General features: G+C 42.7%; 1 protein-coding gene across 3 annotated transcripts in view; it reads left to right on the top strand.

The window, feature by feature from the left end:
* Positions 1-17,257, top strand: part of ARPP21 (cAMP regulated phosphoprotein 21) — a 118,771-nt gene extending 101,514 nt beyond the window's left edge. For 2 of the 3 annotated variants that reach the window (XM_032648743.1, XM_032648741.1), the window contains 2 exons: positions 15,136-15,284; positions 16,444-17,257. In XM_032648743.1, coding sequence (XP_032504634.1) covers positions 15,136-15,284; positions 16,444-16,701 — 407 coding nt within the window. In that variant the 3' untranslated portion in view covers positions 16,702-17,257. The remainder of the gene's footprint in view (positions 1-15,135; positions 15,285-16,443) is intronic. The other variant, XM_032648742.1, reaches the window with a different exon arrangement.
* Positions 17,258-17,720: the final 463 nt, after the last annotated feature.

Raw genomic sequence — 17,720 nt, 5'->3', positions numbered from 1 at the left:
TTTTGTTGAGGATTTTTGCATCTGTGTTCATCAGTGATATTGGCCTGTGGTTTGCATAAAGTGTAACATTTCAAAACATCAAGTCAAAAAGCATTTTAAAAATCTATTTTGGCGCTTTAACATGCCTTTAACTTAAATGCCCATTTTAGTATTCATTGGTCCCCAAGCTGAACATTTTGAAAGATGTTTATTCACAAATCATGGTTTTTTTCCCTCACATAGTTAAATAGAAAACAAATGAAACATCACGTGTCATTTGTTAAATGGGAAGAAGTAAAATTGGTCCAGATATATCATGAATATTATTAAATATTGTATTTGAAAGAATACTGTAGTATAATCAATAATATATTCATTGAAAATATACCTTTTTCCTAAAAACTGCTTGCTTAATCATCTTGCATAAAAAATAGTACAGAATGGTTAGGTTAGAAATATTCCTAAAGTGGAAGATTCTCTGTCCCTCTGCAATGGTCTCAGGGGTTCTTGGTGCTGGGAAGCATCATAATAGTCTAAGGAGTTAGGAGATGGGCCCACAGTGAGAGCAGCTGGCCAGGGGAAGCAGAGGAGCGGTTGACGCTTTGTATCTTATCTTTGATGTGATGAGAGGGGGCTCCATTCATTAATTAAGTCACCAAAAGAAAGATGGAAAGGCACGTGCTTGAACCCAGATTTCCCCCAGTCTTCTTTTGCTCTGAGACAGCTTTAGATTAGGACACAAGAGAAGAGGGAAACTTGGTCTGTTTCTTATATGGGAACAAAAGGAAGCCTCACATTTCTCTGAGTCTTTGGTGATAAACATGGAGCAGAGCCTCTAAACAAAGGATAGACAGCACCCTGGCTGTCTTAAAGTTACAGCCTAGAAATCGGTGCTGCCCGAGTGCTTGGAGTCTGGACGCACAGGCCTTGGCAAATGATTCCCACCTGCACACAGCCTCCCCAGGTATGATTAGCTTGCCTCTTCCACTCCCTGCTATACTGAGTGCTTTGCCTACCTTCACGTTCAGAGCTGCTTCTGCTGTGTTTTGTTTTGTTTGCTTTGTTTTGTTTTTGCGGTACGCAGGCCTCTCACTGCTGTGGCCTCTCCCGCTGAGGAGCACGGGCTCCAGACGCGCAGGCTGAGCGGCCAGGGCTCACGGGCCCAGCCGCTCCGCGGCATGTGGGACCCTCCCAACCACTGTACCACCAGGGAAGCCCTCTGCTGCTTTTTGCTACTAGAGATTACACTTTCCTCATAAACCCAGGTCAGAAGAGCACATTCATTGCAGCGCCCATGGTCATGTCCAGGTGACTGTGTCTTGGCTCATAGGAAATTTGGGGTAGTGAAGCCTGAACATTGTGAGCTAGGTGGGGCAATTCCAGGAACTTTTTTTGGCATTTGGAGTCCTTCCTGGTACTATCAACACCCAGTTTGTTCTTCATGTAGGGTACAATTCTGCAGGGAGTGAAAATACTTTCACTTTACATAGCATCGTTTGGTGGAGACAAGTGCCAATTACCATGTAGTCAATGCCGTGTCTGAGGACGTGTGACTCATATCTACTTGATCTTCATAAAAGCCCTGGGAAGTTGGAAATTAATAGGCAAGCAAGACAAAGCTCAAGGATAATAGATAACTTCCCAGTCACGGAGCCAGTGGGTGGAAGACTTAGCAATCAGCCTCTTGTCTGTCTGATTACGGAGCCTGTGATTTTTCTATTAGGAAGCCGAAACTTAGATTTAACACCAGAAGGCTAAGTTGAAGTCTCATTGAAGTATTCTTTTACAGTATTGCATCTTGCTGATAATTCCTTTAAATATCTGAAACAATTATGGCTAAATGTATTAGACTTGAGACTAATATATAGCAGAACATTTTCTAAGCCAAATATGCTTGGGGAATGCGGAGATCAGTTAAGGTCATTGTGGAAATAAACTAGACCCTCCTTTTTTCTTTTTCATTTTCTCCCGAAATATCCTTTGCCCATTGTTATCCATTTGATCTCAGCCATCTGGTTCTGCGGCCAGCAAAGGAAAATGTCAAATTCAACAAAATGAGTAGTACTGCTTGAGTTGAATCATAATTTAACTTTTTTTCTCTACCCTACAGGATACTGAAACAGTAACATAACTTAATAGTACTTCCTACGTTATTATCAGTTTCCTACAAACAATGCCATTTCCTCAGAATGGAAAGGCAAGCATTAGGGCGGAGAGTCAGCTATTCTGCCCTAATAGCCAAGGACATCTAAATTTGAGAGTTAACATGTACTTAATTGCTGAAGCAGTCATGCTAAGTGCATAGTCTGACACATCATCAGGTGTTAAAAAAAAGATAATTTCTGAGGGGAAAAAAAACCCATCTATAAAACCAAGAGACAGTACTCTGCGAAAATTATCACCCACCTCTCCTTAAAATCTTCACTTGATCAGGTTGGCACAGTGGCTTGGGGAATACCGCTTGACATAGGAGTGTATTCCTTGTACTTTTTTTTTTTTTTTTTTTTTGCGGTACGCGGGCCTCTCACTGTTGTGGCCTCTCCCGTTGCGGAGCACAGGCTCCGGACGCGCAGGCTCAGCGGCCATGGCTCACGGGCCCAGGCGCTCCGCGGCATGTGGGATCTTCCCGGACCGGGGCATGAACCCGCGCCCCCTGCATCGGCAGGCGGACTCTCAACCACTGCGCCACCAGGGAAGCCCTCCTCGTACTTTTTGAAGGGAAGGGGTGTGCTGGTTATTCCGTTTGCTTCTCCTCTCATCACATAGCCATTCTGCATCCTTCTGTTAGCTTCCTTTTGTCCTGTGGCTTCCAGGTGGGTTTTGCTAATGGAAGGCGTCAGAGGGCAGAGGAAGAGGGAGATCAGAGTCTCTTCAGCTCCTCCCTCCCTTGCAGTGCAGTTTGTTCTCCAGGTGGCCCCTAGGCTCTTACTGGCTTCTGGTAACACTGGCTTCTCCCCTGAGACCTGCAGGCTGAAGGGAGAGAACGGTCCTTCCTGTTGTTAGGCTCTGGGTGCCCCTCGCTCGCCTGTTGGTCACGTAACTTGCCTGCTCATTTGGCAATGCTCTCTTTATTAACAAACACCTCTTCAGATGAATCACTGGAGCGCAGTTCTGTTGCCTGCCAGGACCCTGAGCTGGAGGTGGGAAGAAATTAGTAGATACGCCTGACTTAATTCTGGTCCTTCTAGGCTGCATGGCCCTAAACAATCTAACTGGATTCCTTGTGCTTCATTTTCATTGTGTAAAATGAGCGTCATAACGGCACCCGCTCCACAAGTGCTTAACTCAGTAAGGCATAGGCCATAAAGGTTACTATTAGCTTGGCTGAAGAAGGGGGAACAAATGCTTGTTCTCCTGGTTTGAGTTAATGCAAGCGTGGTCCGTATTAACCCAGTATATGACCTCCTGGGAATGTTGCCTGTTGGTAAAATAACTGCTAATATCTGTACCTAAACATCGAGATACAGTCAGGCTGATAGTTTCAAGAGATGGTTTGATTCTGGGTTTTGCAACTCATGATATGTTCCTTGAATCTCCAAACTTTTCTTTTCTTTTTCCCTAATGCCCTACTGTGGGTTATCTTAGAAAAGTCTGTTGGTAGCTCCTAGAAACAAGCTTGGTGAACTCCAGTTCACATACACAAGTTATATTCTCCAAACTCTTAGTAATAACATGATAACAGCAACAGAGCCAACGCATGTGTGGCTAGGAAACAAAACTATGCCTAGCAGTCCAGTCTGTCTTATTTGGAGGAAGCACTATATAGCATATATGCTAGCAAAGGGACTAACAGGAAAATGGGATTTAGTCCCCAGTTTATGAGAAATTCTGCGTGTGATCCTGTGCCTACTTAGCCCTCTAAACCCCAGCTTCACCACCCAGAGCTTGTTGGGCCAGGAGATCTCCGATCCGTTGTTCCCACTCAGGTTGAAGGACTTCAGGCTTGGGGGGGGGGCGCCAAGAAGAGATTTAGAAAAGCAAGGAATTCCAGCCGTATGCTGTAGGAGGGAAAGTAGGTGAGGTCCAGGTTTCTTGCTTGCCTTTTTTTTAGGCCAAACGAAGATTGAGACACAGTCACAAGGGAGCATAACCATGGGTTAGCAAACTCACAGTTATGTCCCAAAGACACGAGGCTACAGAAATCTGGTTTGTTTTCCTAGATGCCTCACCAAGTGCTAGCAGATAGGTTTGAGAAGGCCAAACAGTGTCTCCAATGGGTTTTCCTTCCCTCTCCCACTCCCTATTTCAGCTCCTTCCCGCATCTTCTCCTTTCCTTTTGTGGACCTCTCCCTATGCCTATCCCATTAGCATCAGGTGGAAGTGGAAAACTGTGCTGTGCCCTCTTGATTTGCTGCTGGAAGGAACTTCTTTTTTCCAGAGGCAAAGGGGCTAGGAGAAAACATTTGGCAACCAGTCGTCTTTGTCTTTATTCTACTGTGATGGTGATAAATTGTTTCCATTTGGCCCTGCCTCACGCACGGGCAGAGCTGGGGGCTCGCTCTTCTGAGTACATTTGCTTCTTCATTCTTTTCCTTGACGTTTTTGTTTGTTGGCTTATTTTCTGTAATGTGGCATGGTAAGAGTCGTTTAGGGTGAATGAAATGAGGATGGTTTTTTATCAACATCATTGATAAAATGTTCTTGAGACACTGAATGTAGAATACGGGGCTAGGCCCAGATGTATAAGATACGCTTCCTCTTCCAGAGGATTATAATCTACCTGGGAAGCAGGACCTAAATCAGTAATAAAATTTAATTCAAGTTCATACAAGGTGGAAAGTGAAAAGAGCAGAGGCAGGGCAGTCACATATCTTGGTCATTGCCAGGTGCTCAGTCCCTGGGATTTGTCTTACAAGAGGTGCATCTTGGACCATCCTAACACCCCTTGAGAAAGGATGGTCCCCATTTTACAGATAAGGAAAATGAAATCAGAGAGGAGAGATGGCCCCCCCTACAGGATGTGATGTGCCAGATTCCATCACCCACTCTATGAAGGGAAAAGTAAGCGGGTTAAACGATAGGAATTCAAGGAATTCAAGTATTTATTGAGACCCAGGGTCCAGCAGTGATTCCCAAAGTGTGGTCCCCAGACCAGTGGCATCAGCATCCCATGGGCACTCGTCAGGAAAGCACATTCTCAGGCCCCACCCAAACCTACTGAATCAGAACCTCTGGGGGTTGGAGCCCAGCAATATGTGTGTTTTAACTTGGTCACTTGAACCAGGTTATTCAGAGACAGGAAAATGTCGAGAACCATTGACCAGGGAAAAGAGTTCCAGCTGGGCGGGGAAGCAGGCACTCAAACATGGAGACAAGATGATGAGGCAGGACTAAGTGGCAAAAACCTTGAGAATCCAAAGCTCCACGAAGGCCGCATACACTCCTTGCTGGGAAGGATGGCCCTGGTTTAGCACACTCTCAGCACAGCCTGGTGTCCTGCCACGGACAGAACCTGAGGCCTTCGCTGGTTCTCTCAGACCCGGCGTATTTGCATCAGCTCATTACGTTGAAGTCAGCAGGCAGCAGAGGTTGTGACTATCTTAAAATGCTCACGCTCTATGTGGGTGCTTATAAAGCATTTAACCATGATGAAATGTGAGTTTTACTCTTGCAGGCCTTGGGTGGAAGACCGTTTGTCCTTCAATTTTACTTTTACTCTAATTATTGTGAAATAGGATTTAAGTGTGGACCATATACTCTGATTCCAGCTAAAAAGATGATGATAAGCGCATGTGTATTTGTGTGGACAAGCCTGTAGATTTCTAATTGTTGTCTCAACCCAGATAAAAGCAACACTTTTAAATAACAGTTCCCCGCGTGGTGAGATTAAAGATTGTTCTTATTGCTGTTAACAAGGATAATCGTGTGTTGATTACGTAGATGAACAGAAAGTATCTCTTCATTGTTGCTTAGAGTTGTGACATCATCTGGTGCCCAGCAGCTTTACTTTGGGGCCATCTGTCGGAAAACTGATAAAGAGACAGCGAACAAGGGACTCAGGAGTTATGTTCCCTGAACCCTATGATGAGAACTTTACAAATGTGTATCCCCATATTTTCTCCTTGGAAAACATTAGTTATGGATAGAATATGTACATTTATACCAAGTTCAGTTGTGGGTTTTTTGTTTTTGTTTTTGAGCTATACATTATATAATTTAGAATCACTCACTCTTTGGTTGTAACAAAATGTAAGCAAGTTGACTTTTAAACTTTTTTGGCATCTTGAGATTGAGAACGGACTGATGTGTCTACTGGACTGCAAGGAAAAATCAGAAGAAACTAAATCCTGAAATCAGTTAGAGCTTGGCATCTTGCATATATATGTTCAAAGAACATGTGTCCACAATGTACCAGAAAACGTCATGCTGGTGCTTCAGTTTCTTCACAGTTCAGTGTACATCCACTGTACAGCCCAGTGTACATCTCAGTGTACATAGTGTACAGTATAGTGTACGGTCCAGGGTACATTCCAGTATGTAGTGTACAGTCCAGGGTATATTCCAGTGTACAGTGTATAGTGTACAGTCCAGTGCGTATCACCTGTACAGTGTATGTCTTGTGTGCAGTCCAAGGGCACATCTGGTGTACAGTCCAAGTGCAATCTGGCGTATAGTCCAGTGCACGTCTGTGCACATCTGGTGTGCAGTCCAAGGGCACATCTGTGCACATCTGGTGTACAGTCCAGCGTATGTCCAGTGTACCATCCATTGTACAGCCCAGTGTACACCCAGGGTACGTCGTGTACCATCCAGGGTACATTCCAGTGTACGTCCAGTGTACAGTCCAGTGTACGTCCAGTGTACATCCAGTGTACAGCCTAATGTACAGTCCAGTGTCTGTGCCTGTCTTCTCCACGTTCATAAAATCCTATGAATGGCTTTTACAGTCACTCTTACAAGAAATGTCAAAGAACAAATAGTCAATAGGTTTGAAGAAGGAAGGATAAAAGGAACAAAATTTAAATGAACTGAAAATTGGATTGCTTGACGTTGAATTCAGGTCAGTGGTGTACCAGAGCTCTCTTGTTCTGGCCCACACGAGCAACATTCAAAACATCAGGAATTTTGCCAGCTGATTGTTAAGCCCTTTATAGCTTGAAATTGGCCACAGTGGGAATAGTTACACCAGGGAAATCAGCAAGCACTACAAATCAGGGCTTTTGTTTATCAGAGAGTTCATGTTCTAGTGGACATGTGGACAACGGACATTCATGACTATGGTACAAACTCATCCAACATGTGATGGCACTAAAACTCCTAGATGCCAGTGTCTGGCAGTTCACATCCTAAGTATTTCCCCAGTGTGTCCCTTCTCTGTCATCCTACCATCTCTGCCTTAGTTCCTGTCTTTACTGTCTCTGCCCTAGATTATTGCTCTTGCCTCCCAGCAGACTTTACCAGTGGAACAATGTTATTGTTAAATCTACCACTAGAATAAAGTTTAGTTAAGAACCCTGCCAGTCTGGAATTGAAGAAAAGAAGATAGTTATCTTTGACTATTGGGAAAAATAACGTATAACACTTTCCTATATAAACAGAGCACTTCTGATTGACTCTAAAGTAAGTGGTTTTCGGTTTTTTATGTTTTTTTCTGTTTTGATGTGGGTTTCTACAGATTGTATCTATGACCATAGAACTTACTTTCAAAATAGTTTGGCCAGGGACTTCCCTGATGGTCCAGTGGTTGGGACTTCGCCTTCCAATGCAGGGGGTACAGGTTCGATCCCTGGTTGGGGAGCTAAGATCCCACATGCCTCCCTGCCAAAAAACCAAGACATAAACCAGAAGCAATATTGTAACAAATTCAATAAAGACTTTAAAAATGGTTCACATCAAAAAAAATCTTAAAAAAAAAAAAAAAGTTGGCCAGGGCTAGGTTACAGCCTGTAGCTATGTGACAGTGACAGTAATATGATCACAATGGTATTGACCCCATGACCTTTGACCTCACGATTGTCCTGTTCTAGCCAGCTGATCAAAAGCAATTCATCAGTGAAAATATCCACCAGAGGGAATGCTACTGTGGGGAATGATTAGACCCATCTTTGTCTTGACTTTGCCCCGAGCTTAGTCTGGGGAAAGAACTCCTCCAAGTTGCCTCCGCAACAGTTCGCTGTCACCCAGCCTGGTGTGAGCACATCCGTAATTAACACTGGTAGATGTGCAGAAACGCGGGAACGCCGTATTATCTTCTAAGCCACATGGCCTCATTAATAAAGTAAAACGTTTGTGAGGCTCATGCAGGTTTTCTCCCTCTGGGCTGTGGAAGCTCTCTGGCTGTCAGCACAGCACTCAGGGCCAGGAAAGTTCAGAGAATTACTTCAATAATATGACAGCCTCGTCCTTTTAAAATGGAATTCAATGCCGGCTTCCCTCAGAGGCATTCATTGAAATTCCATGCATGAGCCATTCCTGTAGTCACTTAACAATGTCTCTCATGTTTGCCCTGATTTAAAAAAAAAAAGAAAGAGAGAAAGAAAACCAACTTTGTAGTTGCGATAACATGGATCTGGATGGTCTAATTACATGAAGAGGCCCCGAGCCTGCAGTAATAGATGGTTCATCTGATGCGTACGGCCATTAGAAACTGACCCACGCGTGGACGTTCAAGGGGGACAGTAAAGAGGCTTTTAAGAATTACACTCTGTGCAGTAGGAAAGCTAATGAGCAAAAGACCAAGTAGGAAGAAAAACTACTGCTTCAGGAAGTGTAGTTCCATTTACGGCCTGTGACAGCTTTCCTCAAGTTCATATGGATGGACTGGGCTTCCCTCTCTTCCCATGCAGCCTCCCCATGGCTCATTCTGCATCTTGTTTTTCAGGAATGAAACCACTGAATAATAAATGGTGAGGAAAAGAAAGGGGATGGATGCAGAGTCTGCCAGTAAATAAGATGCAGGCAGACACACAAAGATAAAAGAAGTCATAATGGGCTTCAAAAGCCCAAAAAAAGGCAATTTTTTATACTTCTCTTTTTGACTTTCTTATGCTATTTTACTTCATATATTAAGAAGAAAACAGTATCTTATTATGATGTCGAGGCTAGATATTTTTATCCTATATCTTAATTTTTGGACACGTTTGAAAACAAGTGTCTTCGGATGCAGTCTGTACGGCTTTCTTGTTTTAAAAGTCCTATGTGGCATGTCAGGTCACATAATTTGGGAGGTTGACGTAGAGGCAAAATGCTTCAAAAGATACACACCTTGCCTTTCAAAGTGGACCCCCCCTTCACCTACACTGTCACACCAGGGAGTCAGCACCTAGGAGTAAGAAGAGTGGGACAGTGTCTATAAAGGCCAGTGAAATCAGATGCCTCCTTAGTCCCAGAGGACCCCCTGGTTCTGGGAGGCCTCAACGTCAGTGGAACTGTCGAGGGCATCTTCCATTCTACCTGAGGTGGGCGAGGGGCTATCGGTACCCCAGATCCACTTTCTGAAGCATAAGGTGGTGGTTCCTCTTTCAGGAAACCATAGCGATATCGTGATTCCATAGGATACATCTGTTCCCCCTACTCAAGCCTACTTTGAGCACCAAGGTGCTGTAGGTAGATGAGGCCAGAAAGGACCCCTGTCTTAAAGACAGTGCCTTCATAACGAAGTAAAACTGGGGAACAGATCCATAGTATTCATAGAATTAGAACACTGATGAGAGCAGTCTATAGACTCCGAAAGTACAGCCGCCTCTAAGTGGCCTGGGGGATTTTGATTTCTCTGACATCCTAGGCTGTTTCGCAGAGTTTCTGTGTATCGTCTCTCTCTTACCCACTTTTATCTTTCAAATACTACAGATACTATTTTTGTTTCCAAAGGTCAGGTGACTTTCCTAGGGGCAGCAAGTTGCCTGGTGCAGTCAAATAACAGAACTGATGTTACACTGAATGTGCAAATAAGTTATTTTTACCTTATATTTTGAGAAAACAATCCAGAGTAAATATACAGAGTCTTCAAAGATTGTGAGGAGAAGCGTTATTTGAACTGGTCTTAGTAATTGAAAACTGTAGTTTCCACTGATTAGAAACTAATTAAGTAAATGAAGGGACTAGAATCCATTTGACCCTACTCCAACCTGACTGCCTGTCTAGTGTCCCAGTATCTGAGTAACAAACCTTTAAAATGTTATTACATGGTCTGAGTTGATTTTGTCGGGCAATTATGCTTTACCTTTGATTTTTTTCCTTTGATATCAGCAAGATCTTGTTCAACAGACTATGGATCATAACTCTTGTCCTCTTTACTTAATTAACTATTGAGAAAACAATTAATGCAATGAACAGCCATTGAGTACCTGCCATGCTAAGGGGATTTACGTTAAGCTATGAAAGTTGGAAGAATGTATAATAAATAGTACTACAATTTAGGGAGTAAAAGCAGGGATGCCCAAGTGAGAAAACCACAACTTAATTTCTAGCGTTCCCTCCTCCTAGCTGTGTGACCCTGACAATGTCTACATCTAAGTCACAGTTGTCTCTTTTGCAAAAGGAGTTTAATAACACTGACTGCCTCCCGGGATTCTTGTGACAATAAAGTAAAAGTGCTTAATTTACTGCTTGGATCGGAGTAAGTGATCAACAAATATAGCTTGTTAGCTCCTTTAAAATGGAAAATCTTTAAAGAAGATGAAAGTTCAGAGGAATTGATAGGAAACCAAGAAACCGAACCGGGCAGATATTAGGCAGTGGTGTGTGCAGTGCATGAACTATAAAAATTCGGCAAAGGGACAAGCCAGCCCTGGATGAGCACTTTTTTTCTTTTTCATAGTCTTCACCAGCCATGCCACAACTGAACTACTGTAATTCCATCTCAATACCATGTACAAAGAACAGAATTTGAATTCAGAATCAGCTAGCTGGTTCCTTAGAAACCTGGAGAAATGTGTGTATGTTGGTTCATCCAAGATAAGTCATATTTTCTATTAAGCAGATTATTAACTTTAATCATTTGAAAAGGCATTCTACCATATTAAGAATACTTAATAAACCCAACAGGAAAATTACACTGCTTGGGTGGGTTTGGGGAGGTGATGAGAACTGTCTAGCTTCTCAATTACTTTGCTCTGTAGATATTTGCCCTCCTAACTACACCCTTCCTCATCGTCAACCTTTATAACCAACAACAACCAGGGAATCAAAACCCTGAAAATACAGGTTACTACGGCTTTGTCATTCATTCATTTCCAAAATGTTGGCTCTGTAACAGTGTATTCAAATAAGAGTTAAAATAATGTCAGTCACAATCATGCAATTTATAATTCCTAAATTGTAATCCCAATTAACATTCTGATTTTTCATAAATATGCTACATCCAGCGAAATGTTTCCTTGACAGACTATTAATGAATTATCCTCTGACTACAAACAGTATTCAATAACTGCTGTATTTTAGTCAAAACAATATTAAATTTTCAGATTTGTAAGCTCCATACATTTTAAATGTTATAACTCCTCCGTCTTAGTAGAGGGTACTCATTTATTTGCTAGGAGGCATTTGTCCTTTCCTAACCTTTTTACCTTCAGAAAATAAATGATGCATGTGACTTGAAAACTGAATTAATCTCAACTGAAAAAGGAATAATAACAATAGCCCATGTCTTTATGATCACCATAGCAAGCCTACAGGGCAGTTACTTCTGCTATTTCTGTTTTGTCAGATGCATTCTATCGACTAATCCTCAATAAAATGTGAAAAACTGATCATTTCACAGCTAAGAATTGACAAACTGGAACACGTTTCTCATTCGAATAGACGAGATAAGCAGGTTGCCACCAGCCAGCGTTGCCACCTCTGCCTTCAGGCGAGCTGTGTCCCTGGTAGACCCTGTTAGTTCGTGCCTAGGTCACTGCTATCACATTTCTATTTGTCTATTCCTGGACCGGAGCTCAGATTCACATTCCAAATAGCCTCCTGTCTCAAGGACCATTCTGCTGCCTACCTTCTGTAGCATCATGTAAAGGAATGGAGCCCTCCAATTAAACCATTCCAGGTGTACATTTCTTGCCTGGAGAGCAAATTGAGAAATGAATGGGGTTCATGAATATAAACTGGGCTTTCCTTACACTTAAGTTTTCATTTGGAAATTGTATGGCATGATTCGCTCCCCACGTAAATCTTTATTTGCCTTAAGTGTGTTTACTGTGGGAATCCCAGTGCACAGCTGGTAGCCCATTGCTTATGCATGACTGAATATTAAAGTTCACAAATCATCAGGCAGAGGGGGCTTGGGGAGGGCGACATCGCAGTGTCCCTGCATCTGTGTGCTCAGCAAAGATGAATCACACCCTCCCAGGCCGTGCACCTTTACTGGGACGAGGCCACCCAACCTCACTCTTTTTCTCTCCTTGAATATTATTTGACAGTTGCTTCCCCTTTCTACCAAGACATTCTGTTTTCTGTATGTCTTAACAGCTCTGTTATCATCAGACTTATTTTTCCTTTCACCCCAATTTTGGTTTATAGAGCTGATGTAATAAATGAATCTTTCATAGGCCACCTCAATTTATTTTTGAACAGACTCTGTGAAACAGAGTCATTTTGAAGATGACTCGGTGAAAGGATGGAACGATTCAATAAGCAAATACATCATCTTTAGATGCAAGGCCACTGGACCTCTCCTGCCCTCCCCTCTCCCCTCCTTTCCTCTCCTCTTTTTGTTTACATAATAGCCGTGTGTATTCTGCAACAGGACCACTGAGGCTAACTGGGCTTTCACCAGAAGACCAAACATAAGTCAGACTTTTAGAAGACATTTCTCTCATTTTCAACCTGTACTTTGAATCTTCAGCCAGAAATAAGGCACCATTACACAGACTTGGAAGTGTGTTCACATTGCCTGCTTTTTGTTGTAGAACTAGGAAATGGTAAGGAAGGCTGTGGTCATAAATTTTCTATAGTCACGCCAAGTTATTTTTTTAACATATACAACGATTCATATGACAGTGAATTTGACGTGGCTAGGAGTAATGTCATAATAATAGTAAAAGAGCAACAGAATTTTTTTAGGGCCAACGGGTATATGAATAAGAGTGGTAGATCTAGACAATGGGAAATCATAGAAAACAGTTTTTTTACAATTAATGTTTAATTTCTCCCTGCATATAAGGCATTCTGGGAGGTAGTAAGGGCCATGACATGGCCTTAAGTCACATTTCTTGTCCCCCAAGTCTGATGATTTTTCCATACCGTATAAACTGCCGCAAAGCATATGTAAGGGAGGCTTTGACTGTGTTACCCCAACACAATGTAACTGGAGGAAAGGTGGTCAGGACCCTTACTCACATTCTTAATATGTGGTGTCTTTGTGAGAATGTAGAATAACCTAGTAAGGAAAACCATTATGACAGTGGAGTAGGGAGAGTAATTTGAACGTGAAAAGAATGGGACACATAAAGGAGGTCAAAGGATGACTTTCCAGATTACACACCTGCTCCACTTACCAATCAATGCAGGCACAAGTCCAGGCCTCCCAACTCGGCTCATCCCCAAGTTTGCTCTCTCAGGTGTTCCAAACTGACCACACCTTATTTCCATCTCCTTAGATGAACAGAGTTTAACTCAGTGACTATCTGCAAGACACGTTTCCACAGTATTTCTAAGATGAGTGAAAACACATTTTTTCAGAGCAAAGGAGAGCGAAGTACTGTCTGTTTAAATTACATTATAGGGCTTCCCTGGTGGCGCAGTGGTTGAGACTCTGCCTGCCTATGCAGGGGACACAGGTTCGAGCCCTGGTTCTGGGAAGATCCCACATGCCGCGGAGCAGCTAGGCCCGTGAGCCACAACTACTGAGCCTGCGTGTCTGGAGCCTGTGCTCCGCAACAAGAGAGGCCGCGCTAGTGAGAGGCCCGCGCACCGCGATGAAGAGTGGCCCCCACTTGCCGCAACTAGACCGCAACTAGAGAAAGCCCTTGCACAGAAAACGAAGACCCAACACAGCCAAAAATAAATAAAAAAAAAAATAAAGGAATTCCCTTTAAAAAAAATTTTAAATTACATTATAGTCTTTATGTAATTTTACCCTTTCTCAGTTAAAACTCCCACATGCACTCAAAACAAGGTCTATTTATAAACAATGTGGATTGATTAGGAATCTTTTACCCTTTGTTTCAATTTTTTAAATCTGGTTGTAAAACAGTGTCTGCATTAAGAAAACCTAGGATTGTAAAGACTTTCTTGCAGGGAACTGTATTAAGACAGCAGTTCCACTGATTTCCAGGCACTCAGCACAGTTAATAGTATGAGCTCTGGAAGGACCTTATTTTACAGCATGAAGTAAATCTGTTTTATTTCTCTAGCACCATGTCATTTTCACCTACATTACAACCTTCTTCCCAATATTTGTAAGAACAGTTCACAGCCTTCATTTAAGAATGCATTTTAAACCACATCTTGTAGGAGGGATTAAGATAATTAGAATAGATCCTGGTCCACTTAAAAAAGAAGGAAAAGAAAACCTACCAACTGACCCATCCAGAAGGTCATAAACACATACCTTCTTTACATGTTGTACTCTGCATTATCTGTGATATGTACATGATCCTTCATGGGAGTGTTTTGCCAGAACGTTTTCTTGGGAGCTAGTGGTGGCACAGAATAAAAGCATGACACACCTGCTGTTGTTGCCTTTTGTCTAAGTCAATGAACGTTGAATTATGTAGAGTAGGGAGTCATTTTGTTCACTAGGGTATGGAAAACAGAATGTATCCTAAGTTAACAGGCTGTTTGGTGATCTGTGTGTGAAGTGAGGTGATGCAGAAAAGCGAGAGGGTAAGAGAATGAATCAAATTAATTAGGAAAAAACTTGATAATGTGTGACTTCTCCAAATATCATTGAAACCAAAGCAAAAGATAGATCTGAAAGGTTTAATTTACAGCAGTCAACCGATGTCAATACAGGTTCCCGTCTTTGCATCATGAAGAATTTACCACTGTCACAACCTGCTGATTGGACCGCTCTTAAGGATGGAAGTATCAGTGAATTTTTTGGAGTCATACCCTTGTCCGCCCTAAGAAGCAAAACATGCGTTATTAGGAAATACACGCTCCTGATAACAGAGATTGAAAGGTCTGCAGGTTGCCTGGTGAAGAAGTGCTCTCATCCCGTACAATATCATCATTGTTCTTCTTGGTACAACCAGTTCAAATGGTGTTCTTTCTTCACAGGTTACCAGCCGCTCTTGTCTGGTCAACAGGGGTTCCAAGGCCTCATGGGGGTACAGCAGCCGCCTCAGAGTCAGGGCATGATGAGCAGCCACCAGGGAACTCCAGTGCAAAGCGTGATGCTCTCCTACCCAACCGTGTCTAATTATCAGGTGCATATCAGTAACTTGGAAAATTGTGTTTTATAAAGCAGAACTTGCCTAAGTACAGGCTGTGGGTATGTCCCCACATCGGCTGGTTGGCTGGGTGGTAGGTGCTAGGCCCAGCCAGTGCTGACGGCTGATTTTGAGTCAAGATTATAATAGACAAGCAGAAAATGGGAAATGTATACTTCTGTAACTACTGTGGCTTTTGAATGCCCTGCTAAGTGTGATTCCATATAGACTTTGTATTCATGGAAGAAAATTCTTTAAAGTTCTATTCATGAAGACCTTCGGGCATTCTGTTGAAATTGTACTTACTGGGAGAAAGTCCTCACAACAAATTTTCATTTGTTTTTGGTCACACTCAAACTTCATTTCACCACAAATTTATCTTACAGGGGATTTTAAAATGGCATCTCAAGATTCATTTAAAGGGCATTTATTGGACCTGACAGCTGCATTTTCCAGACTAAACCCACACTGGGTATTTAAAAAGTGTCATGCCCCCTTCTGTAATGTATATCCTGAAATACCCTGGCAGGGGGCAGGGGGTAGTGAAGGGTTGGTGAAACACTTTAATCATTAAATTTAGCTGCATCAGGTACGGATGGCCCTGGAGAACTTATCCTCGGTCCTCCTGCCCTGACAATCCTTGTTCACACTGCATCAGTTTCTACCTCCGACTGGAAAGGAGATGTTCGCTAAGGCTGCAGGTTGAGAGTGAGCTGGTGTTCCTGGGACAGAATCCCCTTTTACTATCGATGGCTCCAGACCACTTTGCGTAAAACCGGAATGGGAGCGTGGCTTTTCAAAACAGAGAGAAATCCGGAGTGGGAGGTCCAGATGGCAGTCCCTCGAGGGCCAGGAGAGAGGAAGGAAGGAGGCTCAGAACTAACATCTCCTGAGCATGTACTTCTAGCCAGATGTGTCCCAAGAGCTGTACACCCCAGCAGTCCTTTCAGGGGCACTTTGAAAGGAGGTTACATTATGCAGATGGACTCAGAGAATCAGAGAGGTTAAGTGACTTGCCCAATGTGAAACAGCTGATAAAAGGGAGAGCTGGGATTCCAACCTAAAAGCATGACTGTTTTTGATGACACCACTGTAGCTCATGGGACACCCCAAAATAACCTCTTCATACAGGCTTCTGTCTTGTGTCTTTCTACAGGTGCCAATGACCCAGGGTTCTCAAGGACTGCCCCAGCAGTCATACCAACAGCCAATCATGCTACCTAACCAGGCAGGCCAAGGGTCCCTCCCAGCCACTGGAATGCCTGTGTACTGTAACGTCACACCGCCGACCCCTCAGAACAACCTTAGGCTGATGGGCGCTCACTGTCCCTCCAGCACTGTCCCCGTGATGTCAGCCAGCTGCAGGACCAACTGTGCCAGTATGAGCAATGCTGGGTGGCAGGTCAAGTTCTGAGCACTCTGGCCATGGTACATGTCTTCAGATACTACTCATGGCCTTTAAGGGAGGAAGAGCAAGGTGCGAAAACTCACTGAGGACTTAAGTATTCACTCAACACCCAAATGACTGCTGCTGGTATTCTGTAAAAAACAAAACAAACAAACAAAAAAAAAAACAAAGACTAATCCACACATTAGCTGGTTAATGGTGCATATTTCCGTCATGTCTGCTAGGTATGCCTTTCTAGCTTAGCTAGTGACATGAATTCATCAAGGTAAGATTTTCTCCTACCACTGAATACCACTGTGTAGATGATAATATCCCTAATTTGGATTATTAGTTTTGTACTTTGTGTTGACTTTGTGATGCTAAAAGTATTTAAAAATTATATACTGAAATCACATTGTACCAAAGCTGTAATGGAAAAGAATTGATGAATGGAAGGAATAATTTATATACACTATAGAGTTTTCTTTTTTTAATGGATATATACTGTATTGTAGTGTCTAATCAAAATAAAACTATTTGACCTTATGGAGGAAGGTCATGTTTTTACCACCAGTTTGCTTCACTCTCTGTTCCAATATATGTTGGCTTATGTGTCACTGTTATCCCTTTTGAGCACTATTTCATGAATAATGCACAGAAAAGATGTTCCAGGTGTTTGTAGATGAACTGGCATCACCTTGGTAGGCAAACACTGAACCAACTCTAGTTTCTTGTCACGAATACTACAGGGGTCCTGAAAATCAGGCAACATTCATCTCATCTGTTCACTGACTTCACATTTTTGAAACGTGTACCTTGCTTTTAGTTTTAGCCCCATTGAATGCATGTAGCTATACTTCACCAACTAGGAAAACCTGAGTATCCTTGGTAACAACAGCTCTACACCAAACTCTATACCAAACCCTGATCCACCTCCATTCAAATTCCATCACCTACCTGGAAAACAAGATATCTTTGCTTAGAGGGAGATTAAAAGAGGCACAGTCTAATTTATACTGGGTCACACAATGTAACGTACCACTAAT

Source organism: Phocoena sinus, chromosome 11 (genome assembly GCF_008692025.1).
Source record: "Phocoena sinus isolate mPhoSin1 chromosome 11, mPhoSin1.pri, whole genome shotgun sequence".
In the NCBI taxonomy this organism is placed as follows: Eukaryota; Metazoa; Chordata; class Mammalia; order Artiodactyla; family Phocoenidae; genus Phocoena; species Phocoena sinus.
Note: the sequence above shows the minus strand (reverse complement) of the source record. Positions and strands in the feature narration are given on the sequence as shown.